Source organism: Semicossyphus pulcher, unplaced genomic scaffold (assembly GCF_022749685.1).
Source record: "Semicossyphus pulcher isolate SPU_LCO1_2020_fin unplaced genomic scaffold, fSemPul1.0.p SCAF_16, whole genome shotgun sequence".
Classification (NCBI taxonomy): Eukaryota; Metazoa; Chordata; class Actinopteri; order Labriformes; family Labridae; genus Semicossyphus; species Semicossyphus pulcher.
In genome coordinates this window covers 21,156,986-21,183,113 of record NW_027211670.1, presented here as the reverse complement: position 1 = coordinate 21,183,113, position 26,128 = coordinate 21,156,986, and the positions used below count along the sequence as shown (strand labels likewise).

The following is a 26,128-nucleotide window of genomic DNA, read 5'->3' as shown; positions in this document are numbered from 1 at the left end:
AAAGCAGGGCGGAAAAAAACCTTAATCTCACAGGAAAAATACAAGCACCCTGTGGACGTGGCTTTATGATTCCCTGGGGGGTACATTTGTTTCAATGAAGAATAAGCAACAGACAGAGAGACGGACTACATTCAGGAGCCCGTGACAAAATAATGAAGACATTCATCATTACGTGCGCAGCAGCTTCACAATAAAACAGATGAAAAATGGCTGCAAAGATAAAGAGAATGACCTCCGACTGACAAATGGGCAAACAAAGTCCATCGTTCACAAATACCTTCTGCCCCTCGGCTCTTTTTTTCTCGCTCTTGCTACACAGGAAATGTGATACTACAAGTTCAGCTGTGACATATCTGTCAATGGATGTGATAGCTGGAGGGAGGTGGGGGCGGGGGCTGCTACTGACCTTGTACCCCTGGTTGATGCCGTTGATGAACTGAGGGTTCGGGGCTGTCCACGTAAAACGGATCGTTGTCGAGTTGACCGACTCGGCCTGCACGTTGCCGGGGGCGATGGTGGGAACTTGGATGCGCAAGGAGAGGAGGAGAAAAACAAGAGAGACAGAGGGGAGGGAAAAAAAGAGAGGACAAAAAAACAAAAGGTGTGTGAGCACCTCTCGGTTGACTGCTGGAAGTCTGCCTGCATCTATTTTGATGTGGGTATCGATCGCTGCTGCACAGGTCAGGGCAGAAAGCTCCATCACTCTATGTCTGATGACACTTACACCTCATAGTGAGCTCTCTGTGGCTTTGTTTGTGACGGTGGGATGTGACACCTCTGTGTGGTCCATACAGAGACGAGCTCAGCGGTCAGCAGCGGTGTTAATACTACAAATACAAAGTCAATTACTTTGACTGTTTTTTAATTTTAAAGTCTTATTACTTTTCCTAAATGTGTGTTTATTTTATTGTAACATAAAACACAAAGTGTTCTGAGTGTTTCTACCTCGAATGGAAGTACCAGTATGCACACATTTTATAATCATCTACTCTTTATACACATCCACTGTGGTATATTATCATCCTATCATATCATACTTTGGTACGTATATTTCTACATTTTTATCACCTCATTCATACCATGCAATTATGTCTGTGCAATTGCATTTCATGTGCAATTGTCTTTTACGCTGCAGTATTTCACTTTTATTCACTCTGAGCTGTTGAAACACGAGAATTTTCCCCCGTTGGGAAACAATAAAGTCATCTTATCTTATCTTCAGTTTCTTACCGTCAACCTTCCAATAGGGTGACTCTGCCACTGAGCCACAGCTGCCTGTACAATACTTTTATTCTGATTTAATTCTAACATCCATCCATCTATTATCTATACTGCTTATCCTGTTCAGGGTTGCAGGGGGCTGGAGCCTTTCCCAACCGTCATTGGGCGAGAGGCGGGGCTACACCCTGGACAGGTCGCCAGTCAATCACAGGGCTGACACATCAGCCTTTCTTACAGCGCGGGTCCACCTCAGCGCCGTAACAAAGCTCCGTCCTCGTGCCTCCTTTGTCATTCTACATCAGACCAAGCAACGCCGGCGTAAAGCCGCCCCAGGGTGTGTTTTTGAAAACCGTTCCGGTGTTGCGGAGGCAAAACGTGCGTGAGGTGTAAACAAACAGCTTCAAATACACACACACGGCGCTGTTCCACCCTGCAGGCTCTGCAGTTTACACAGACGCCGTTACACCTCTGTTACTAGGCGACCTGCGGGCTCAGAGGGGGAACGACACCTTTACGCCTCCCTGCGTTCTACATAGAAGACGGAACGTAACAGAAGCGTAATAATCCCGCCTTGAACTGTCAGTGTAAAACGGGCTATACAAGCTTTCACACTCACATTCACACCTACGAGCATTTGGAGTCACTAGTTAACGTAATGACTCTGGGAGGAACCCAGGCATGCACGGGAAGTGTGTAACTGTGAGGCACAGCGCTAACCACTGCAGCACCGTGCATAAAGTCTATCATATCATATCTTCTTGCTCAAGGACTCTCTGACATGTTGCAGTCAGGGATCGAACCGTCAACCTCTCGATTGGGAGACGACTGACTCTACCACTGAGCCGCAGCCACCTCTACGTACAACTTTAATTCTGTCTGTTTTTGCTTAAACAATCATTGCTTTCTAAATCAGTTTCCTCTTCCGTAGTTCAGCCAATTTTTATATTCTTCTCCCATGACAGACAGATGGACTGTCCTGGCCAGTTTAAGGCCTATGCATGACCATAAAAGTTTCTGCTTGCATTTTAAACACATACTGGTGAAGGTTTTGTGACCTAAAATCAGACAAAAACATGAGTAGCTTTTGATTTACAAAGCAGATATTAGCTACATCTAATCATTTTCACATTTATTAGATCATACATTTCTTTAACACCCTTTCTAAGGCTATAGCACGACCTCTTCTAACACTACAAATCAATATATTCCAGGATATGACATTGATTATGTATGTAAATAAGCAGAATTACTGCTTTGGCAACTACAGGGGTTATAATATTCAGCTAGTTAAAGCGTTAACTGGATGATTTGAGTCAGAGATAAAATAAACTCGGTGCTTACTCATGTGAATTCTGCGGATGCACTTGCAGGACGCTGCTCTCCTGCCTTTTTAATGAATAATGAATAATCATCACGCTTACAAGAGAAGCTGGCTTTAAATGAACACACATATAAATGCTGACCCAATGCAAAGGATGCAGGCAGCATATCAGCTTCGGGCTGAGATCGATAGCATTGATGGTACGAGCGCTCACCTCCCTGCAGGGTCCACTCTGTGACTTTGTGGCTGAAAGTCCCCAAACCGGCTCCGTTGTAGGCGGCCACCTCGATCTCATAGTTAGTCCAGATGATGAGGTCCTCCAGCAGCAGGGTGGTCACATCCGGACTGGAGATGTTCTTGATCTGGTAGTCCACAGGCAGCCCAGTGAGGCGGTACCTGAGATACACAAAGATAAACTCTGAGTGCTGTTTGAACTTGGCACTAGAGTAGTTTCTTCCTCGAGCCAACCCTGCAGTACGCCCGACTCCCTGCTAGGGGGAGACAAAGCACCAAAAAACAGGCAATTAAAACCGACAGACAGCACTGACTGTTGTCTGGAACACACCTGCTGTTTCATTTAGATGTAATGAATAAAAAGCCTGACAGAAAAGCAAACTAATTACATGTTTACAGGATTTACAGTCAGCTGGCAGAAAGCTGACTCTGCCTATTAGAGGTGCTAAAGTTTTTTTTAAAGTCAAACCTGTCATTACATTTTCCATCAAACTTTAAATGCAATGCAGTGTTAACACAAACACTGACACTGTAGGGGCTCTTAAGTGGAGCATACTGTGTGTGGCTTTATTGCAGCTGCTTAACACAGGAAGTAAATGGAGTGGAGGGTGAGTTAAAAACTAATTTATTATGTAATCAAGTGGAGGGGAATGATTTGTTTCCTAGAATACCTTCGTCGTCTAAAGTGCACATTCTAGTATAGTTAAGTGTCTAACAAGAGTCTAACAAAAGTCTAACTGAACCTCATGCTCAGTCATTGCCTGCATGTAAAGAACTGAATGTATGCTTGTACCTTGCAGCCTTTAAGCCCTAAGCGGACGTGCATCCATACGTTCTTTTAACTCCATTTTCCCGTGACAACAAGTCATTTCCGGATGTTTTCTGGAGATCTTTCTTTATTCTGGATTCACTTGCAACGTCAGATGAGTTGCAAATGCACAGATCTCGGAACCCACCGCGATATATACTCTTTTGGGCGTGTCCGGTTTAGCCAGCGTTTAGCGATTGACGACTACCGGCCAAAACCTCCTTTTTCCGTGCGCTGCATTGTTTACAGTCCACTTAGCAACTCGAGAAGCAGCCGTGTGTTCGGATGAAAAGTGAAGTGAAATTCGCAAAATTTTGTGACGTCACAAAGTGCAGGCTTCAGATAGCTCGCTAATGTAGGGGCGGGGTTTCTTAAAGGGACAGAGCTGACGGAGTCGTTTCAGGAGGAGGCTATGTGAGGGCCTGCACAGAGCACCAGTAGGAGAAAAATGTAGCTGTAAATTATGCTAAGCTACTCCACAGGTATCACAGAGGGAAATATGAAGCTTGAAATTAGCATTAACACCCCCCCTTTAAACTATATTAGTAGGAATAGGACTTAAAGCTCACGCTGACCTTCATGTAAGCGTGTAACTTTCAGCTTTTACAAATAAAAAACAAGACATAAATGTGTGGTGGGTTATCTTACCGGACAGTGTATCCTCTGAGGATGCCGTTCTGGTGGCTTTCGGGCGGAGGCTGCCACTGGATCATGATGGACTGGTTGGTGCGACCGCTGGCTATCACGTTTTGAGGAGCGGCGCTGGGGGGCTCCTCTGGGAGGGACACACTGCAGAACAAATGTGCAGACATTTAAAGCAAGACATTGCGAACATCATGAACACAGCTTTGGTTTCTTTCAAGCCCAAAACATAAAGCTTTGTTTTAACATAACAGACATCTTAAATGAAGCGTATCAGTTTAAAGCCATATACATGAAGCACCCTCTACAAACCCTCTGCCGCTCTCTCTGAATTGTTTCCTTCCACTTTGTTGCCTTTGTTAAAGACCCTGACTCTTCCTCGCTCCCAAAAATATGCACATTGCCCCCCCTTAATACCACATCTAAGGAAGTCAGAGCCCTCTCAGCCCCGTAATCGCCGTATAGTCACCCTGAAAAAACCACCCTGAGGAGAGGATTGGTATAAGGAATGGAAGGGAGATCAGTGGTGGTGACTTTGTACCATGTGGCGTCACAGCGCGTCCGCTGCCAGCCCCCCTGCAACTCACAGACGGAGCCCCCCCGTGGCTCTCCTCTGGCTGGGGAGCCGGCAACGTGAGGCCGTGCGACAGACTGATGGAGGGAGTCGCAGGGAGGAATGAGTGCTTGAAGTTGAGCGAGGCAGCGGAGAAGCCGAACCTTACGTCGCCTCGGACCTAAATCCCTCCTGCTGCTTTCAGAGTGTGAGAGCGTTTGTGTGTGCGAGTGTGTGTTTACATGTGAATGCGCATGTTGTTTGGTGTGTCGCCTTTGGTTGGCTTATATCTCCCCTCACCGGCTCTCGACTGAAGGGATCAGCCAAAGTTCATCAGACAAAGTTCTGCAGGTGATTCTTGACATTTCTAAGATGTCTCGCGGCTGCAGCTGAATAAACGGTGAGCTAATAATACAACGAGAGTTTTGGTTCATTTTACACCCAAGAAGGGACGGAGAGCTCGCTACCCTGCAATGAACACGTTCTTGTAGAGTTGTATGACCCGTCGTCAGGGCACCAGTTTTGCTCAGCGGTTTAAGAGCTCGCCTCCTGTATAGGGGCTTATGTCATCCCCACTCTCTCTTCCCATAACTCTATCTCCTGTCCTATCAATAAAGGCGAAATGCCATCCTTAGAAAGGGGAGACTTTATACTGTAATATTGTGACGTTGGCGAACAACCGATTCTTTTTAACGCCTCTTTGGTGCGAACGACGGGAACAGAGTCGTAGGTGAGAGACATTCTTTTTATAGCTGTATAATTTCACTGCCTGAGATCCTCTCCTCTTGATGCTGGGGATGCTGTAGTAACGTTAACATTAGTAGTCTTCCTCTTCCTTTCAGAGGCAGGGACGCAATGCATGCTGGGTGTTGTAGGAATGTAGAAAGGGCGAAACCACGAGCTGTTTGTACAGCCTTCTCGACAGCTATGGCGCCAATTTCAAATTTTACTGCTTCTGTCGATTACAGAGAACACCAGCAGTGTTTATTTCCAGGGGCGAACTGCTTCTTTAACAATATCTGAACATTTGAAGTCTGCCCCACTGCATGCTGGGACAATACCAGAAGTAATTCAGGACGCTACAATACATACTCAACCTGTTTAATATGGGGAAGAGAGAGTTGGGGATGACATGCATCAAGGGGCCGCCAGCCAGGATCAAACCTGCAGCTGATGCGATGAGGACTGTGCCTCTGTACATCCGGCGCCCGCTCGACCAACTGAGCTAAACCGGCGCCCCTACTGTCACTTATTTTGTTGTTTTGTGGCCGAGCTGTGCCTGACTTACTTGAATCATACCCAGTTTGATAACTTCGTGCTTACTTTTACCCTCTGTGTGTATCCACACTCTGCATGAAGGAGACCAAGTCAGAGGAAGTGCTGCTTCTGTTTCATCTTTCCTCCACCCCGCTGCCTCGTACTCGCTGGTGCTGTAGCTCAATGTTTTTACTTTCACACTTGTAAACTGAAGTCAGGCTAATTATCCTGCAAGTGACACATACAGCTCGTATGTGTTTGCCTTGTTATCGGGACCGTTTAGGGGGCTTCTTGGATCCAATTTAGTGTAAGGCATAATGAGATACTTCCCTGGGACACGGACGGGATGGACGGGACCCGGCCAAAACCAAAATGAGCAAAACAAAATGTGGACCTGAATCTGTTAAAGAGCAGCTCCAGTCTTGTTTTAAAACATATAAAATGTTCTGCTTGAAATAATAAACTGTGTCTGATATGTTTTTTCTGCAACATAAGTTTAATTACCTTGTAAAAATCCTCCCAAGGCGTCTCCTCCTTCTTCCTGGCCCCGCCCACTATACACATTTCCAACTGCCCGCTCCATCGCGAAAACAAAACACGTCTCTGCCATCGTTTAGTGGCGACTTGTTGAAACTTAGCTAGCTTGAAATGTAGTAATTAGTAGTAGTAACGTTAGCAGTCAGTAGTGAATTACGATGACGGTTACAGCCTCACCAAAGTGGTTGCCATAGGTTACACATAATGACATGCATAGCGTTACCCCGTCCATTAACGGGATTGGCTCCTTAGGTTTGTGACATCACAAACCTGCCAATCTGAAAACATGTTGTTCAGCCTGTCCTTGGTACGCTGCAGTTTAAAAGCAGACAGGCCCAGCCATGGAGATGACTGCTGATGTTGTCCCTGATATGTCTTGTAGCACATGAAGAACACCACATGGAGATGTTTACAAGGCTAAACACTGGATTTTCACTGGAGGAGATTCCAGAGCCGGCCTTGGGTCCTTTAGGACAAGAGGGGCTGTGATGACCTCTTATAGGAACACAAAGTAGTATTTGTCTTGAGCTCACCGGTCTGTCTCCTTGCTGAACTGCCCCTTCCCCACATCATTAACGGCACACAGGCGGAACTGATAGGAGCGTGCCGGGATCAAACCATTGACGGTCACTGCTGTGGACTCAGGCTCGATATTGGCCAGCAGGATGGCCCAGGGAGCGTCTGGAAGAAAGGAAAACACGTTTTACATCCATTGCTTCAGTAATCAGTCACCTTAACATCCCCTAAATTGTCACATTTTTGTGAGGAGAGAGTCGAACATTTCAAGTCATATTCAGAGGAGATTTTCACTTTCATGCCTGCAATCATTTTGTCACGGCAGGTCACAATTTAGAATTCTAAAATCTTCTTATAAAACAAGTTATTCTGAGGGGGAGAAGAAGCAGAATAGCGACCCAGTTTTACAACGTACCAGCTTAAGCTGAACATGTTTGTTACACGCAGAGCTGTGATCGGCTGCGGCGATGCTACAACATCCAGCGTGGGATTAAAGACGGTGATGGACACTCTTAATTGGTCTCATTGATCGATTCTTTATCAGAAATTCTCTTTCAAGTTCTCTGCTGTGTTTGCTTTCCCCGCAAGCTTTCGGGGGGGGGGAAACACTGGCATCACAGAAGCGTGACTGCATGGAAATAATAAAAACCCTCACGTTGAACATTTGACGTCTTTTCAGCTGCGAGTAAATAAATGATAGATGTTGAAGACGGACAGGAGGACAATGCAGGAGAAGGATGCACGACTTACTGTTCTCAGAAACCTCCAGGATGTAGCGTATGAGAGGACTGTTGCCATCAAACGGCTTGGCCCAGACCAGGTCGATGGCTCTTTTCTCAGACTTGCTCAGCACGGCTGTGGGGTTCTCCGGGGCATGGGGCAGCTGCCTGCAGGGAACAGTCAGACAACTTGGATAAATAAAAGAATCTCTCCCATCACAGCAAATCCTCCGCGGGGACACGGCGTTACAGAGCATCTCGGTCTCCTCTGCCCTTCTCTCGCACGGATCTGAAGTGAAAGCTGGATGTTTTGTAAGAGAGAGATCAGTCAGACAGGTGATGAAATGCGGCGAGACAAGACAGCAAAGATGGTTCGTTGTCAAGATGGACGTGCAGGCAAACAGAAGGAGATGGATATCACCAGAGGGGAGGAAATGGATTGAAAGGCGTAAGGAGACAGATAGGGAGGAAACACACAGACAAAGATATGAATAAACGAGGGAAAGGCTGCGGATCATTAATTCATTCAGCCATAAATTCAGATAAGCACAGACAGATTGGCGGATAAAACTTATTGCAATGAACGGATACAGAGAGGGACGAAGAAAGACACAAACAATCAGCCAGTCCAAAGTTCGATGTCTCACTCCTCAATGACAAATGTGCGCCAACAATAGAGAGCAAAGTTTCAGAGAAAGAGAAGCTTGCAGAAACAATGCCGACGCGTATGTGTGTGCCTGTTAAAGTAGTCTCACAGACGGGGAATGAAGTCCCCTGGGGGCTGGAAGTGTGTCAGGTGAGAATGAGGACAGGGGGAGGTGAGGAAGCGCAAGTGTCATTTAAGTGGAAATGAGTCAGAGGTGTCAGGGAGAATGGCAGCGAAAGGTGTGCGCAGGAAAACAAGTGTGTGTGTGCTCGCGTCTGCGTGTGAGGATCGACTTGCTTCAGAGAACATGTTCCATCCTGGAGAAGGACAAATGTGAGAGAAGAAAATAGAAAGGCAGGGAAGTGATGAAGGCGTACCTGACGCGGAGGTGAGCGCTGCGGGAGTCGTTGCCGCCGACGGAAGTGACTCTGCACGTGTAGGTGGCGATGTCACCCGACCAGGTTTGGGAGATGTGGAGGGTGCCGTCTGCTTCCAGCCGCATGCGGGGGATCGACTGGACCTGGATCACCGAGCCGTCTTTTTCCCAGATGTGCCTGAAACACAGAACTGAGGGTCAGCTGACCTGTCATCTGCATCATCACGACCCCCACCCATCGTCCTCTGCTGATTCCTTACTCCTTCATCAGCATCACTTGAACACACTCACTATGTTAAGTTGCACTATATCGTCCCTTTATGGGGGGATGGTGATATTTGTGTACCTGGATGTAATTCATATGTTTTGTCTATAATGAATATTAGTCACAATGCAGTTTGACTCACACTCTCAGATATATATGTATGAGGGAGAACATCAAGCAGGGCAAAGATCGCACTGGTGTTAGAGGACTAACAAAGGGCAACACAGAAAGTAGTCCCAGGGAAGTTTTCAGCCAATTTCCAAATGTAAAATGTTGATGATGAATATTCATGATGGACAGAAACGTGAATTTGAAGTGGATTTCAGCCGCTAATTGTAAACACAGTGGCCAGGGTTGAGGACAGAACGTGGAGCTTTAAAAGGAGGCCTGACCAAATTACATCAGTGCTACCAAGTGCTATCCATCCATCGAAGCTCACGTCCACACCTACAAGTAATTTATACCATATCTACACGTACACAAGTTTTTCTGTCCTTCATTTCCAAAATAAAACCCCATCCACACAAGCACGGTTATAAAAAAATCTCCGTCCAAACGAAAACGCAAAAACGCTGTCATGAGAATGCCACACCAACAGGCGGCGATATAACCCGGTCATGCAAAGAAGAAAAAATCGCGTTCAATCAAAACTATTGTCACTAATGAACCTAACGAGCATGTCTTTGGACTGTGCGAGGAAGCTGGAGTACCCGGAGAGAACACACGCAGACACTGAGAGAACATGCAAACTCCACACAAATAAGCCCGCCTTTGTCCGAACCGGGGTTCTAACCAGGAACCCTCTAAGTGCGAACCGCTGCACCACTGTAAAATGGTAAGTGGACTGCACTTGTATCGCGCTTTTCTATCTTTGCGACCACTTAAAGCTGCTTTTACACGACATGTCACATTCACCCATTCACTCACCGATGGCTATGGAACCTGGAGCAATTTCAGGGTTCAGTGCCTTGCCCAAGGACACTTCGACATGTAGACTGAGGGAGCAAACCACCAACCTTCCGATTGAAAGATGGCCGACTCTACCACTGAGCCACAGCCGCCCCACCGTGCTGCCTCTCAAATACTAATTCAGGTTAAATCAATCAGTGCCAGATATCTTTACCTGAGAGGTGATGAAGTACAGAAAGGTTTCTTTAAGTGACAGTACCACTTCTTCCTCTGAGACACACACAACAGGGTTCTCACACACCTCCCTGGTGACAGACTGTAACAGGCTGGAGGCTGTACAGACAGGTTCGGGAGGGACGAGGTAGTTAGGGAGGTGTTATTTTGAGTGTTATGAAGAAATAAGTTTATTTTTTAAGTTTATAATTACGCACAGAAGGTACCACAAAGGTAACCACATTTCAGGTAGTGCTATGGAGTCAAATGTGCACACTATCAAACCATCTCGTAAACCTGAACAAACATGTATTCCTTTGAGTCGGCACGAACTGCATTAATAATGAAAAGAACGTCTTTTTGTTCGCTCTGAGGGCATCTTTAACCTTTCTTTTCAAGTCAAGTGCATCAAAACTTTTAATTAACATCGAAATAATAACCTGATGAACATGTTTTGCTTGTTTTATGTGAGCAAAAAACCCCCCCCAAAAACCTATTCACTGATGTCCAAGAGAAACAAAAAGTGCTTCTCATAAATAAAGTTCAAGTGCAGAATGAGTCATAGCTTCTGAATTTATAGCTTCTGTCTGATAATGGTGATTCACTCTCACAGTCAAACACTCGACTGTAAAGCAGATTCTCAAACTCTCAAGAAGTTGCATCAAAATGTGCATCATAAATATTTGTTCCACATTTCTAGAACCATACGTGCCTAATTGACTTCCCACCGGCTGGGATGGTGACGCACACCAGCTCTACATGTTAGGTTAACTCCATTTGACAATAAAGCAACGAGTAAACCGAGCGTCTGGTTGGTCTTTGAATGCACCGCAAACTCGTTATTAGCGCAGCATTTCATTTATCTCCCCTCTGTCTCGCCATCAGAGCTGCCCCGCACGCATATCATAGCTGCTGACGGCTGCATATCAAACACTCATCAAAACGGCGCGGCTCAAACGTGGCGTCAGATGTAGCCTTCTCTTCTGAGTAGAAAGAGACAGAATGGTCTATTGATCGCTTGTGATGTAGGCTGCGAGCTCGGAGTTCAGTGGAGCGTCTGTTGTGAGGGTTTGTGCTGAGCTGGTTTGGACTGCAGTAAGCGGGAACAACTTCTTTGTAATGGCACACAACACTCGCAGGTGTTTGCTTTTGAACAAACAGCATCTGTATGTTTGTCAAAGTTGGGACATTGCCTTCTTTTCTTAATAGGCTTTTATGGGGGCTTTTTCTAACCTTTATTAGAGAGTTAAGAAGTGGCAGGTCTGATGCAGGAAGATAAATAGAGGAGGGTTTTATGTGCAGCCAAGCGGCAACTTCTGAGGCTTCAAATTAACACTTAAAGAGGGGGTATTGTGCTGTTTCACATTTTAAGACATATATATAATTTCACAATGTTGGATGTTCAGACTAAACGTGGGTGAAGTTTCAAATCTGTACGTAAAAGTATGTTGGAGTAATCTCAGAGCCTCTCAGCTGCAGTCTGCAGGCTGCTGTGAACGCCAGGTTTCAAGCAGTTTTTTTTACTCAGCAGGCTTCGGAGAGATGGCCAATCAGAAGAAAGCGGGCCTGTAGGGGCGGGTTTTCTAAAAGGGACAGAGCTGACTGAGTGGTTTCAGGCAGAGGCCGTATGAGGGCCTGCACAGAGCACCAGTGTGAGAAACATGAGTTTTTTAACTGTAAATTATGCTAAGCTACTCCACAGGTATCACAGAGTGAAATATGAAGCGTGAAATTAGCATAATACCCCCCCTTTAAATGCCAAAAAATTGCAGTTCCTCAAGTGGCCACTTGAGGCTGACTCCAAGAGCAAGTCAATCCTCATTAGGCCCCAGTTATAAAGTCCCAACTTTACAGCAGATTTACACGTCTTCACAGCCTGGTTCATGAATTGGTTTTGGTCTCTAAAGCTCATGTATCTATACATGACAACTGTACGGGGGTTGAATTTTTATATAATTCACAGTTTAAGTGATATTAAGGCTTAAAATGATGCATAATTTGGGTTAGTGTGGCTGCTTTGAGTTACAGATGGGTGCTGCTAGCTTTGTGCTAAGAGTCGCTTCTTTTAATTCAGGAACTTAACTTAACCTCTCTGCCGTGTTTGTGCCGTTGGTGCCTGTTTGGAGAGTCATTCATACAAATATTAGACAAATATTTATTAATATTATTAAAGATATGATTGTACTCACCAGCTAGCCAAAACGTTTTTTTTAGCAAGTGAAAAAGCTTTTATTCTACTATGTATATTTTAGCCCTTATTAGCAGGTATCGGTGTCCGCACTCACCGTACCTGTCCTGTTAGCTTGTTCAAAGTGCATCTAGTTATAGTTAGTTGTAGTAACTTCAGTTAGATACCACCACAAATACAATCTCATTCTGATTTAGCCGCGAGGAATAGCGTTTGCCAACCCCTCGCTCCTCTCCAGCACCACCCCCTCGTTCAAATATGATCACTTCTGGCTCCAGAAAACAAACATGGCGGTATTAACGATGCCAAACTTGAGGTTTTAAAAGGGCAGTGGACAAGCTGAATAGGTGATATCACGGTAGCTACATCCATTATTACATACAGTCTGCGCCTGCAACAATGGCCGCTTGTTGGAACCGAACGCGGGACTCTCGGGGTCGCAGCTTTCTTCGTCTATATTTCACTGGAACACTCAACATCCCCGTGGAAAAGCAGGAGAATAGCAGCATACACTACACTAGAGAGGCGTAAATAATAAATACTTTGTGCTCAGGGTAGTAAAAGACTAATGAAGAACCAAAGGTGTAAGGAACAATGCAGAAAGTAATAATTAAAGCCTCTTCATTCACAGATCTATGACCTGAAAAGCTCAACAATTGTGCTTTGTTAGGGATTCACTGCATCCTGCTAACAAGTATCGGCTGTGTAGCCGAAGCCTGAGACGGCTCATCCCTCTGTGCAAAAGAGGCTCCATTGTTGTCCATTAAAAACACATCAATACTACACAATGCTTGGTGGTCCCACACACACTGTCCCGCTGCCCTAAATACCCACCAGTGTACTGAGCGTGTATTAGAACAAGGCGGGAAATAGTCCCCGATAGACGCAGCATTTACACTTGCTTATGCTGCATTTGCCGAAAGCTGCAGTGCCCTGTGGTTTAAGGAAATTACTGAGAATTTCTTTCAAAATAAAAGCGTAAATTATTGAGAGCCGGACTTATTGTTTTTCTATTCTTTGACAACAGGAAACATACAAGAGAGCAGCTTTAATCTTTTATGTGAGGCTCTTTCTTACAAAGTGTTTTATAATTAATGCGGTAAAATAAACTTACTGGAAACTAAGGCCAAATATTTTTCATTTCACTCAGTCGGATTTTTCCTTTATTTTAATATTAACACACTTTATCCTTTTTTAATGTTCTTTCTGTCTGTACGCATTTATCTTCCTCGCTGTGAAGCACTCGGAGCTGCACGCCTCGTATGAAAGTTGCTGGACAGTCGCTATCATTCAGCGTTTGTGAATGCACCCTCACCTGACAGTGACGCTCGGGTCATGTGTGACCCCACAGGTCATGACGGCTTTAGTTCCTTTGATGACGCTCTGGTCCTGTGGCGGGGTGGTGATCCGTGTGCGAGCTGCAGAGACAAGAAGAAGACAGGAAGAGGCAGATGAGGAAAGAAAGACAGGCGGCACACAATGTCCTCCTCCACCAGTGAAAAATATATGAAAACTAATTTCAGGAAACTAATTCCTTCTGAAATGACATGCCGCTGTTTTGTATTTTGTCTCTTGATGGCTCCTTGCAGAAAGCACCTCGATGATGGCTCCAAACCTGCACAGCAGAGTGCTTTCGTACCTTAAGGAATTGAGTGAAGCTCTTTTATTATTGTATGGCAAAACCTTGTTTCCAAGCCGCTGCTTAACACAGAGCTGGTTCCTCTTTTTGACACACGTAGGAGTGAATTCGAAGGATCACACCAGTGTGGTGCGCGTGTGGTTTCAAAAGGCAAAAGGCCTGATTGAATCCAACCCTGCACACTCACCCCACACCACGAGGTCAGCGGACGCCTCGTCGATGCCCCTGGAGTTGCTCGCCATGCAAGTGTAGGTCCCCGCGTCTGAGATGTGTGAGGGCGAGATGAGCAGGCTGCCGGACTCGAGCAGGGTGAAGCGGGGCAGCTGGACGGAACCGCTGGCCAACACTCGCTCACCTGACATGGATAAAGAGGCAGAAATAGATGACAAAAGGAGACACATAAATAGAAAAAACAGAGGGAAAGTGAAAGGCGGAGGTATTAAGGGAAAGAATAGGAGAGGAAGGGGATCGAGAGGAAAAACAAGGACATTGTTTCCCTGATCTGCCACTGGGATCCGAACATGAAAAGCCTGGCGCAAAATCCTGGTAAAGGAATCCAATCAGGCTTTATTTGTTAAGCCATGGCAAACTCTGGTCTCGTGTGTAATAGATAACAGGCGACATAATCCCCAGCTGTGTGTGTGTGTGTGTTTGCATTTGTGTAACAGACCTTTCTGCCAGGTGATAGCCGGTCTCGGAGCTCCAGAGGTCTCGCAGTGCAGGATGACTGACATGCCGTCGATCACGGTGCTGTCGGAGGGTCCGGCTGTGATATTCGGGGCGATGCCTGAGGGGAGACACACACACACACACAGATACACACACAGAGAATAAAGAGTAAGCTCAGATCAGCAATGAGAGAAGGTAAGAGGGTTATGGAGGTGAGAGAAAAACCGTCAGAGGCAAAAACCCCTCTTCAAACGTGTTTTATGTAAGCGCCAGCAGGCTGCGCCTCAGTGTTTAGACGCTGCTTTGTCCTGCTAATTCTTCACGGATTGACACAGCCTTCACCTCGGTGCCACAACTGTCTGCCGCCGCTCTATTTTTGCACCCGCAGATAGTGGATACATGAGAGAAGACTGAGGGAGCAGCCAAGACTGAAAGCGGCAATGTGTAGATAACTAAAATCCCTATTTGTGATATGCAATAAATCAAAGCGTCTTTAGGATGACAGAAACTGTATCACTCCCTGGAGGAAGAGGAGGAGAAAAGAGTTTGGTGTTGATCTCAGGACAGAGGGAGCAGGAGAGAAGGAGGAGTGAGGACATGAATGTGTTGAGGAAACGGAGAGATGATGAGATGATAAGATAAGGGAGAGTTAGAGAGTAGAGGAGAGAGTGTCAGGAAAGGAGATAGAAGCGGTGAGTTAGCGAGGGAGAATTTCATGAGTTCTGATAATGCGGCGTGGCGCGGAGTGAAGGCAGCAGGAGTTGAGACAAAGTGAAGAAAATTAGATGTCAGAAAGTTGCCAAACAGACGCACAGCGAGAATAAAATTACAAGTGATTTTCAAATCCCAGAGGTGGCAGTTGCTCATAAAAAAAACATGTCTGCAAGCTCGCAGCGATGCAGGTGATACGAGTACGGCAGCAGAGGCGGTGTTAAGGCCGACTCTTATCTTGTAGTTATGTGAACTTAATCATGAGAGAGTCCAGAGATTAAAAACACAGGTACGACCTGTTGAGAGAATGCAAATCCTTTCTGAAAAACTGAATGATACATATCGATTAGATTATAATAGATCATTGCCCTCATCAGATACGTTAAGTTAAATAGTGCTGCTTTATATCTGCTCACAACGGCAGGGGCACAGCACGAGGGGAGGATGTTCAGATATCAATCAACGTCAGATCAAACTCGGATCCCATCGGCTACAGTCTGAGACGAGACAGCCTCTGGGGACGCCGGTAAACGTGCCGGGCGGTAAGCGATAAACGACTTCCCATCAAGACTTCCTTTTCCGCGTGCTGCATTGTTACAGAAAGAGAAACCGTTTTCTTCTGATTTACTTGTCATTAACGGGTCTTACCCAGGGGTGTAGTGCAGGGTTTACCCGCTTATTTTTCAGTCAGCATTGCGTATACCCACTTCTCAATCCCCTCTGATGCGCAACATTCATGTATGCAAGCCAAACTGCCCAATTATCTTTCATAGGACTTGCATGCATGACCCACCCTACGCTGCCTCTTATTGGCCAGTACTTATTATGCAGGACTGATGAGCCAATCAAAGGCAGAGTAGGGCGGGCGATACCTGGGAAAAGAATTATTGCCTCAAGGTAATTTTGTAAGTTCACTTTTAAATTATTCACCTTTAGAATACGCATTGTAACGTTTATGAACAGCTTCAAGATGAAGCGAGCTATTCAAACAAAAATGTCCTTACTCAATTGCAAATGTCCTCGCGAATCGACACCAGCCAGCAGCTCAGCTAATCTTAGCGATGCCAGCAGCTCCGTTAGCCCAGACTCTGGGAGCGCGCTCGGTCCGTCCCCCACCCCGTCGCAGAGGATGCCCATGCCGCCTCTTCACCCACAGCTAAAGATGCCAGTGGGCAAACTACGGTGGGCGGGCGCTTTTTTATTGCTGTAGCTTAAAAGAAGCAAGATTACTGGGGTGACTTTCCACATTTGAATAGCTTTGTGGTCATTGTTTACCTTGTTACATTTAGGCTATAGCCTGTCAGTCAATCACGTTTGTTGTTTTCTGTAGACATCTCTCGTGTCTCGTGTCTCGTCTGTGGGGCGGTATTGGGTCAGTAATTTCATAATCCTTATTCCCTGAGGTCAAGCAGCAGAAATTATGTGACAATGTGCAAATACTACCGGCCCATTTTTGGGTAACTAAATAGAGTAGTCTTACATGTCACTGTTATATTATGCCACTATTATATGGGTTATAATGGGGCGAGCAGATGGGAGGGGCTTATCACAAAAGGATGATAACTTCCAAATGAATATAAAGACTTTCCCAGAACCGTGGATACATGCTCGCACAAGGTCCCAGCTCATGCAAATTCAGTCTCTGTGAGGCGACACTGTAGCACCACTGTACTTTGAGCTCAATGCAAACAACAGCAGGCTAACATGCTAAAAAATACCTGCTTATATAAGGTGTAAGCATTGTTTGCAATAGTGCCCGGTTTTCATGTCAGCATGTAAACATTTGCTAATTTAGATTTAAACAAGGTAGAGTCTGATGCGATCGTCACCTTTGTATGTATCTTAGTTAAACCCATTTATTAGAGAAGGATTAAACGTCAGGGTGAAGCATGCATGAAACTGATATCTAGCTTGACCTCTTGTTGAACGGATTTAAATGACTTCTGACTAAAAAAATACATTTGTGCCATCTTGTATTATTTTTCAGAAAGAAGCTGCACGAGTCTGTAGAATCCTATTAAAGCTCTAAATTGCTCCCACTCGTCCTCCTACTTTAAGGTGGGAATTGCTTTCTATTGTTGTAAAGCAATTACACCTGGCACTTTCTGAATGTGACGGGGGGACTCGAGAGAGCTGCGTAAGGATTTAAAACTATTCTGTGAAACAAAATTCATACTGAGGCTTAGCCAAACACCTCGCACTTTAATAGCAGTAGTTACTGAAAAGGATTTCCCAAAGAGCTGCTGGAGCACTCACTGGTGACAGCCAGGTATGTGTTGGTCTGAACTTCTCCTGCTGAATTCCTGGCGAAGCACTGGAACATCCCGGTGTCGTCGGGCAGGAGGCCGTTGACCTGCAGGCTGCCTCCCACCAGCACCCTGTACCTGGGCGTCTTCACCGGGTCGATGGGCAGAGCGTCTTTGTACCACACGATGTCGGGCTGGGGGACTCCTGCAGAGGGGGAGTGAGCGAGGGTCAGGCTTCTTTTATTTAACATAAATCCTGCTTGTTCCCTCCCTTTGTTATTCTTTGTTGGACTATAATTACCTCTGTTTATAATGCATCTGACCTGTATCAAAAGAAGGATATTGTACGCCATTGTGCTTTAGGTTTTGTAACTGTGCCAGTCTTGTTCACCCCATACTCTTTACACTGCTGCTCAGTGGCCCAGTCTGTACGACTTTCCCATTGGCTGAATCTTACATATAAATCTCTGCTTGAGCTGGTTCGTCCTTATCTGTGTACATGCATGTGTAAAAACTAAAATCAGTCTGTGTATTCTACAGATGTTGGTCCTCAAATTTAGAACAGAAAACTTGCTTCCTCTTCTTCCGGGAATAATGTACAGAAGGAAATGAAACTGACCGAGTCACTATGAAAGGATTTAGAAAGTTGTACTCTTGGTCAATACTACCGCTTTCAGATTTTGTAAAAAAAACTGTGTTGGGAATTTCTACATGTTTGGACTTCTTTCCTTTCCCTTCTTTTGCATATTAACAGAATTTGTCTGTTTGGAATCTCTCGTGTGAGCAAGAGATTGAGGCTTTTACCTGATTAAATAGAGGATATTATTGCACACTTGCACATTTGCGCGTCGGACCCAATGACTGTATAAATAGATGGACGACACGTCTCCATCTGCTCTCATTGTACGAAAGTGAAGCCAAAATGCCCCCGTGATAGACGCTGCCATCTTGCAATGGTGACGTCATTTGAAGCCAGAGTCTGCGCAGTAGAGATCGGCGTGTTGAGCCACCGTAGCCACTTCCACTAACCAAAACACACACTTAAATTGCTGAAAAAAACCAGCACGTTGATTTCACGCTGTTCCTCCTCTACTCTGCTAATCCGGAACAGATCGGCTGCACACGTGATCCGTATTCGTCAACAGAGCTGTCAATCATCATTTTTACAGCATCAAATAACTAATTAAAAGTAAACTTGTCAGAAAAATGAACACTTGGACGTTAATCAGCATGATAAGAACTAACTATAATGACAGAAACATGTTTGAGAAACATTTATTTGGCGTGTATTTTGATTTTATAGTTTGACTCATGTCCCATCTGTTAACATGGAGGAGGCGGGCTTTATGAGCTATACTGCAGCCAGTCAGCAGGGGGCGATAGAGATTGTTTTGGCTTCTTTTTTAGGGAGCTGTGATGTCGTCCATCTTTTTATGCAGTCTATGGTCCGACCTTACTACCTCGTCGTTGTTTCTTTGTTTTTAATGTGTCTTATTGCTGTGATTTACTTTTGTTGCATTGATGGTGAGTTTCAGTGTACCTGGTGCAATGACAGTAAAGACATAATAAAATAATAAAATCAGAATAAAATCCTGCACACATTCACACACACACACACACACACACAAACACGCTTCTCACCTCGTGCCTGACAGGGAATGTCCACCACCTTCTCCATCTCTGCTGTGATGTGTTTCTCCGGCTCCTTGATGAACTGCGGCGGCTCTGATGGGGAGAAAAAAAATAAAAGACAGGGTTTAAAATAGATAACAAGATTGCAAACCTGCAAAAGTACATTAGCAATACCTTTGGAGACCTTGAAAGACGTGCGCGAGAGAATGCTGTACTTTAAATATGTTTTTTGCTTCAGAATGTGTTTCTTATGTTAGCATCTACTCAAAGAAGAATGCAATTATACAGTAGTTTGATGTAAGAAATTGTATTCTGTGTAGTTTGAATTTCTCCTTCAAACTTAAACGCTCGGTTGCTGTATCAAGGGAAAAGGTTCCCCACACCTCGTCCTTTAAGTCACATCACAACCTTGAAGACTTCAAAGTGTTTCAGTGGGATGGGATGAAAGTGACTTGAGCCATGTTATATTAAACAGTTTCTTAGGGCCAACCAGGACCTTTCCCCCCCTTTTTAAATCAATAACACTTTTCCCACAACGCCAGCTTCATACAGACACCGGTTATATTTATACAAGTTTCACAGCAGCTCTTTTGTTTGAACCCGCAAACATACACGCCACACTTAACTCCCACACGTTTGCCTGATGCATGAGTTGTCACGCTGATATGAAAGCACATAAAACAAGGGAAAGTTATGCCTAAGTGCGTTATTTTGGCTTTACTTTATGCATAACAACAAAGGTCATCAAATTATGGCGACACTTCAGGACAAACAACAGAGAATGGAAACTCAAACATGAAGCAATTTTGCTCCGAATGCTTAGATTATGAAAATATCAAAACACATGTATTACAAAAAGCATGCAAATATCAAAACGCAACAAAACACAAGGGAGAGAAACGATGAACCCACTAAGAAAGAGCAAAGAAACTAAAGCTTTCCCATCAAGGTGTATTTAATGTTTTTGCTTTCACTCTTCTGTGTTTTCGCCCTCAGGGGCCACTGTAGAAAAACAACTCCTGGCAATACAGTGTTTGATCAACCTGCAAACACTTCTTAATAATAAAACATTCTCAAAAAAGGTGTTTTAATCTTAAAATACTGAAGAAGCAAAGAGGTAACAAGTGTAATAAAAGGATAATGTCATCTGCAAATGTGCTCATTTAACGCACTGTATCAGCCTGCTGCAAGAACAAGACAAACAAGAGCACATTTAAGGTTGTAAGTCTTACCTAGTACGTGCAGATAAGCCCCGAGACTGACCGAGGGCACGCTGCTGCTGCGGAGAATGGCCTCACACTCGTAGTAGCCGGCGTCGCTCACCAGGGGACTGAGGATGGTCAGCCTGCGGTTGAAGTCGCTCAAACCGCTCGTCACCAGCACGCCGTTCTTCCGCCACGAGATGCTCAGCTTGATAAGAGGCCTGCAAAGTGGAACGTACAGATGTCTTGTTATTTTGCTATTCCCATATGAATTGATGGACACGTGGATTATCCTCAGTGATCTGAGTTAGTTAACCCTTTAAGGGGGTTAATCAGACAGAGCGCGTTTTGCAGGCTGTAAAACGCGAGGCGCATCGTACTGCCTTTTTTGTTGAAACCTGCGGTTAAAGAAACAGCAGCTTTTTTTACACTGTTGTTAGGGCAACCACCGAATCATTAGCAGAAGGCCCACCTCTCTCATCCGATTGGACAAGGAGAAAAAACGCCAGTGATGTCAGGCGCTTTTCGTTCAGAGCGTTTCCCCCAAAACACGAGGCGCTCTGCAACGTAAAAGCAGCGCACAAAAAGCGTCCCTCTCAATAAAAACAACGACACAAAAAGCCGCGAACACGCGTTCTGTCTGATCGGGCCCTAACTCTGCGGTTCCGGGACGTTTACCTGGCGTTGGCCACACACTCCATCGTGACCTCCGAGGTGCCGGTAACCACGCTGGTGTTCCTGGGAGGGATGATGATGGTGGGGGCGATGGGGTCTGCTGGACCTCCGACATCTAGACGGACAGGCAGACACACACACCAACAAAACACACACACGTTGAGAGGTTAAGCAGAGAGCAGTGATCCTGACAGATAAATAGCAGTGAATATATTTATCACGGATTTAGAGGGGTTCTGTTGACGGGGGTGTCCTATACGTTTCATATCCAGCCGGTGCACTCTGCGGCTGCTCATCGATGTGACGTATTGAAACTGACCGGTGAACACACTGTATCTGAGCTCTGACAGAGAGTTGGGCCGAATAGGACAAGACAGCGCACTGACTGTGAATAATAAGATGTCTGCTGGAGAACCAGAAACAGGAATAGAAAAATACCGCCTGACAAACACGAAGCTAAAGGGGTGAGTAGGCTGCAGTCTCTGTGTGTATGCATAAAACTCGACTAGTTTTTGCCAATGTGTCTTTGCTCGTACGTGTGTGTGTGTGTGAGTGTAGTGCGCATCAAAAACAGACAGCCCATGGCAGTGAGAGCACAGCGTGTGCGTGTGCTGCTTGACGTGTGTCATGTCTGTGATAAACTCACACTGATCCGTCAATCCCATCGAGCCCTGGGAGTGTGCTCGTGGCTGCACACGTCAGATGTAGCTACAGGGCCTGTCATGACTCAATCGCAGCAATCTCAGGTCATTAGATGCTGTGTAGGGACCATTTGTGCACACGTAAACACAGACACGCACACCTTACATCAGTGGTTCTCGTACTTTTTCTCAGCAAGGACGCTTAAAGGAACATCAGTTCGACCAAAGCTCCCTTTTGATTGGATTGGATTCCTCTCTCTTAGATGTTTTATCACAGAAAGTGTTTGAAAACCAAGATACATTTTGTCATTTTCTTACTAAGGGATGGACTTAAAGTGAAAAATAAATTGCCGGGGACCCTCTGAAAACCCCCTTTGAACCACAGCCTTAAATAACAGCATGGTTTGACAGGAAGTCAACAGGAAAACACTGCTGCATATCTCACAAAAGTCACGCCAAGAGTCGTGAACATTTTGTCGAATACACTTAATTGCCGTCTTTCAAATGCCCATTTTACACTGCTACTCAGGGTTGCCAGGTTTGTGTGACAAAACCAGCCTAATGGCCAATCAAAACCAGCCCAACGTGGTGGTTCCAACCTGCGACGACTTCGAATCATATATTTCCACAGGAAGTTTCCAGTGGTTTCAACGTCTTTCACATTAACAGTTATTTGTCTATGAACCTGTGAACCCTACTGCAAAAAAAAGAAAAAGAGAAGAAGAAAACTGCGCAGAAAAACAAGGTCATCTAAAGAGGCAAGAGCTGCACGACAGAAACGGTACTGTATGGACTGTGGCTGTTTAAAAGCGTGTTAATGGAGAAGAAAATGTCACGAACAGACCTTGACCGTTACGGGGCAGAAAACCTCAGTTACGCGCTTTGGTCTTTCACTTCGCCATCAGTGGAAATGTTCAGTTTAATATGAATGATAGCAGCTGAATGGGCTAATTCTGAGAAGGTTACAGAGTTCCAACCTTCCAATTTTTTTCAGCTAAAGAAATAAAATTTAACACGTAAAGCTGCTTTTTTCTTTAGCTGTTTCCAACTGCCTCCAGTATGAACGTTTACCGACTCCAGCTTCGATTTAACGCTCAAAATGTTCACCTTTCAATTGTGTTACTGTGAGTCAGAAACCGTAACGATTTCAGTGTCAACATTTTCAAATTTTAAAACTTTCAAACTGTAGCAGCACGAGCCTCCTCGGAGTTCACCGTGACCTTTGCCCTTGCCAAATCTTAGGCGAAGCACTGCCGGAGCCAGGAGAGTCTCGCGGGAAATGCATTGTCAGAGGCATCGCTGCAGGAGCAGCTGCTGCTGCAGATACTGACTGATGCGCGTGCACATTGGGTAAAACACAAGCTCTCCCTCAAACAACTGTCTCCTGGCAGTCCTAACATCCATGTGTTTGAGCGTGTGCATATGTTGGGAATGTGTGCAATGTTCATGTAAATGCATGGAGTGATTCCTTGAGACCTGCCAAGTGGAGACCTCCCGCTAGGCTCTCTATCTAACCTGAGCCAGAGTGTGTGTGTGTGTGTGTGTGTGTGTGTGTGTGTGTGTGTGTGTGTGTGTGTGTGTGTGCGTGTTCGAGCACTACTATAATCAACTCCGCCACTGTTCTCCATATGTGCCACAGGCTATTTCTGCTCCCGTGTGTTGTCAACTGTAATATCCTCTGCTCACTCTCCCCGCTCACTTCCATACTGAACTGCAGTCTAGCATGTCATAAGATGCTGTCTGTGAGGCTTCAGCTTATACTTCACTCTGCTGAGCTGAAGCGGCTGAATTGCGTAGATTTATGTGTCTTGTGTTTTTTTGTTGTTCCGGGAGTTAAGGATGCTGGTGAATTTTAAGAACTCCTTCAGCAGCCTGCCTGTGTCACTGTCCCCGTGACTTTCTCTTAATGTGTGTGTGTGTCTGCAACAATGTGTGAATGCTGCGACGGATACACTTCAATGCAATGAAATTAAATCTGACCTGAACGGTTAAGCTCCTCCGAGATGGCAGAGGGGCAGCAGGGGCATTGAAAACCTTAACTTCAAAGTAAAAGTAACAATTCAACTTTTCAATAAAGCTAGAATTGTAGTTAAAGCAAAGGAGATCTCAATATGTTTTATTGTCTCTAGTTTTTTGTATCATATGTAAGTGGCTGAATGTAAGTCACGCTGGATTCAAGTGCTGTCTGAATAATTGGAAAAATTTGTTCCCGAAAAAAAAGCTACACACTAAAAGATAATCAAGTCGATTCACGCCTTCCGACAAAAGGAAGCAAAGTCCAGATTTATTGATGGTTCTAAAGATGATCTTGCCGGACGTTCCTGTGGTGTGAGGGATGTTAAGCGTGATTCTACATACCCGATATGCTCGGAAGAACGCCGTGGGCGCACCGATTTTAAATTCTAAATATTAAAGGGGGGGTACTATGCTAATATCAAGCTTCATATTTCTGTACCTGTTGAGTAGCTTAGCATAAATGACAGTTAAACAACTTTGTCGTGTTTGGGTCAAATCTGACCGATTCATAATTTTCATCAGTCATAAATATTGTGTTTAACATTCGATTGCCTCGAGGTCTCATGACATCCTCCACACGAGGCATTTGAACATATAAAACTGCTGATCACCACTTTTACTGATATTTGAGTGGTTGGTTTAGTCGACTTTGTAACACCTGTGCTGTTCCCCGTCAAAGGAAATGAATGGGATTAATAACTAGATGATGTTCATCCATCAGATGGAGAACATCCCCATACACACCCACACATGAACCACATATTTCAGACTGAACAACTGGACCGATTTTTTGAACCAGAAGAAGAGGAGATTGAGGTCTTCATAACGAATTTTATCCAAAAGCATCAGAGGCGTTGGAGATCAACTCCCTAAGGAAGATCTCTTTGTTGGAATAGAAGGTGTTGATAATCAGGGACATCAGCTGAGCGATCTCTGCCTGGAAGGCAAAGGTCTCAGCCTCCTCCTCTTGGTGCATTTCTTCAGGCATCTTGTTAATTCCGTTGACTTTTCTTGAATAAAATGCAACCAATATATTATCCCTTCTGCTCTCTGACGCAGGGAAATGGAAGACAACATCGATGGATTTTAGAAAACATTTTCAATGTCTAGTCTTTGTATATTCACTACTGTTATTCATGTGAACCACTAGTCTGAGACATTGTTTACAGCTTAAAAAGGTATTAAATACAATATGGTGATGATTCATAGTTATTGTGTTCATGTAAGAGCAGTTAAAACAGGCCCACTTTCACTCTCCGAAGCCTGCCGAGGGGCAGAGCTCGGTGTTTGAGGCATGCCTCCTACCCTGTGGCCGTGTTAGAGTTGTGGTCAAACAGTGAACTTTACTTTTTTGATGTAAAATGAACGTCTGCTGCTCTTGTCCTTTGGAAAAGTAAACACTGATGTCTTTCCTTCACAGCCAAAGAAACACTTTCTCCCGGACATTCTTAACCGACTCGACGAGCAGAGCCCGAAGAAGCCTTTCACCTGTCCTGAGATACAGTGTGGGAGTGCACAGTATGTGGTTACTCACTCTCTACTGACAAGGTGATGGGCTGGCTGGTCTTGTTCTCTCCGTTCTTGTCGTTCACGGCTTGGACGTAGTAGCGCCCGGCATCTGGCGCTACTGTAGACAGGATAACCAGCGTGTTGTCCAGAGTGATGGCACTGAAAAGGAAACAACGAGACGAATAGAGCATTTTAGGACATTTTGTATAGAAGATAGAACAGGGAGTAAACTTTTTAGAAAAACTCTTCTTAGAAAAAAAAGAGACATTTTGAGCTTTAAAAAGTAGCGTTGAACCGCCCCATTAGAGCTCAACATGTTTGAAGTCTGGCTGTGCCCACTTGATCCTGCCGCTGAAAAGGGCATTAAACATTTTAACATTTTAATTACGCTGCTCAGGCCGCATTAGGTATATCGATTTACAATGTGTAAACAACGTGTCGGTGCTGACTGAGCAAAGCGGAAATATCGACATCCCCCCCTTTCGTACTTCTCCTTATGGTCCGTTCTGAAATATGATAACCAAGAGCTCTTAATTGGCCATGTGTACCCTTCTGCTTCCTGTGGCCTGGGTTCTGGCAGCGGACCGCTTCTGGCAGAAAACAAAAGCGTCTTCCTTGACGGCTGCTGAAGTGATGGTTGAATAAATAAGCGCTGATCCATTTTTCAGCAGGTGTCCTTTAGGGGATAATGCACGGTGTCTTGTTGACTCTATCAAGTCCTCCCACGTCAAAGCAGCATCCAGCGAGGGTAGAAACCTTCCTCCCTCCTCCCCACCGCCCGGC

General features: G+C 45.1%; 1 protein-coding gene across 1 annotated transcript in view; it reads right to left on the bottom strand.

Annotated features, from left to right (window-relative positions):
• The window catches only part of sdk2b (sidekick cell adhesion molecule 2b), a 107,049-nt gene that overhangs the window by 46,590 nt on the left and 34,331 nt on the right, over positions 1-26,128 (bottom strand). Inside the window, exons 4-17 of the mRNA XM_069664046.1 lie at positions 25,371-25,504; positions 21,183-21,294; positions 20,535-20,725; positions 19,312-19,395; positions 17,681-17,875; positions 14,715-14,831; positions 14,232-14,399; positions 13,721-13,823; positions 8,832-9,008; positions 7,840-7,976; positions 7,107-7,254; positions 4,233-4,373; positions 2,757-2,938; positions 407-522 (exon numbers count right to left, since the gene is read on the bottom strand). Of these exons, the coding sequence (XP_069520147.1) occupies positions 407-522; positions 2,757-2,938; positions 4,233-4,373; positions 7,107-7,254; positions 7,840-7,976; positions 8,832-9,008; positions 13,721-13,823; positions 14,232-14,399; positions 14,715-14,831; positions 17,681-17,875; positions 19,312-19,395; positions 20,535-20,725; positions 21,183-21,294; positions 25,371-25,504 (2,005 nt within the window). The remainder of the gene's footprint in view (positions 1-406; positions 523-2,756; positions 2,939-4,232; positions 4,374-7,106; positions 7,255-7,839; positions 7,977-8,831; positions 9,009-13,720; positions 13,824-14,231; positions 14,400-14,714; positions 14,832-17,680; positions 17,876-19,311; positions 19,396-20,534; positions 20,726-21,182; positions 21,295-25,370; positions 25,505-26,128) is intronic.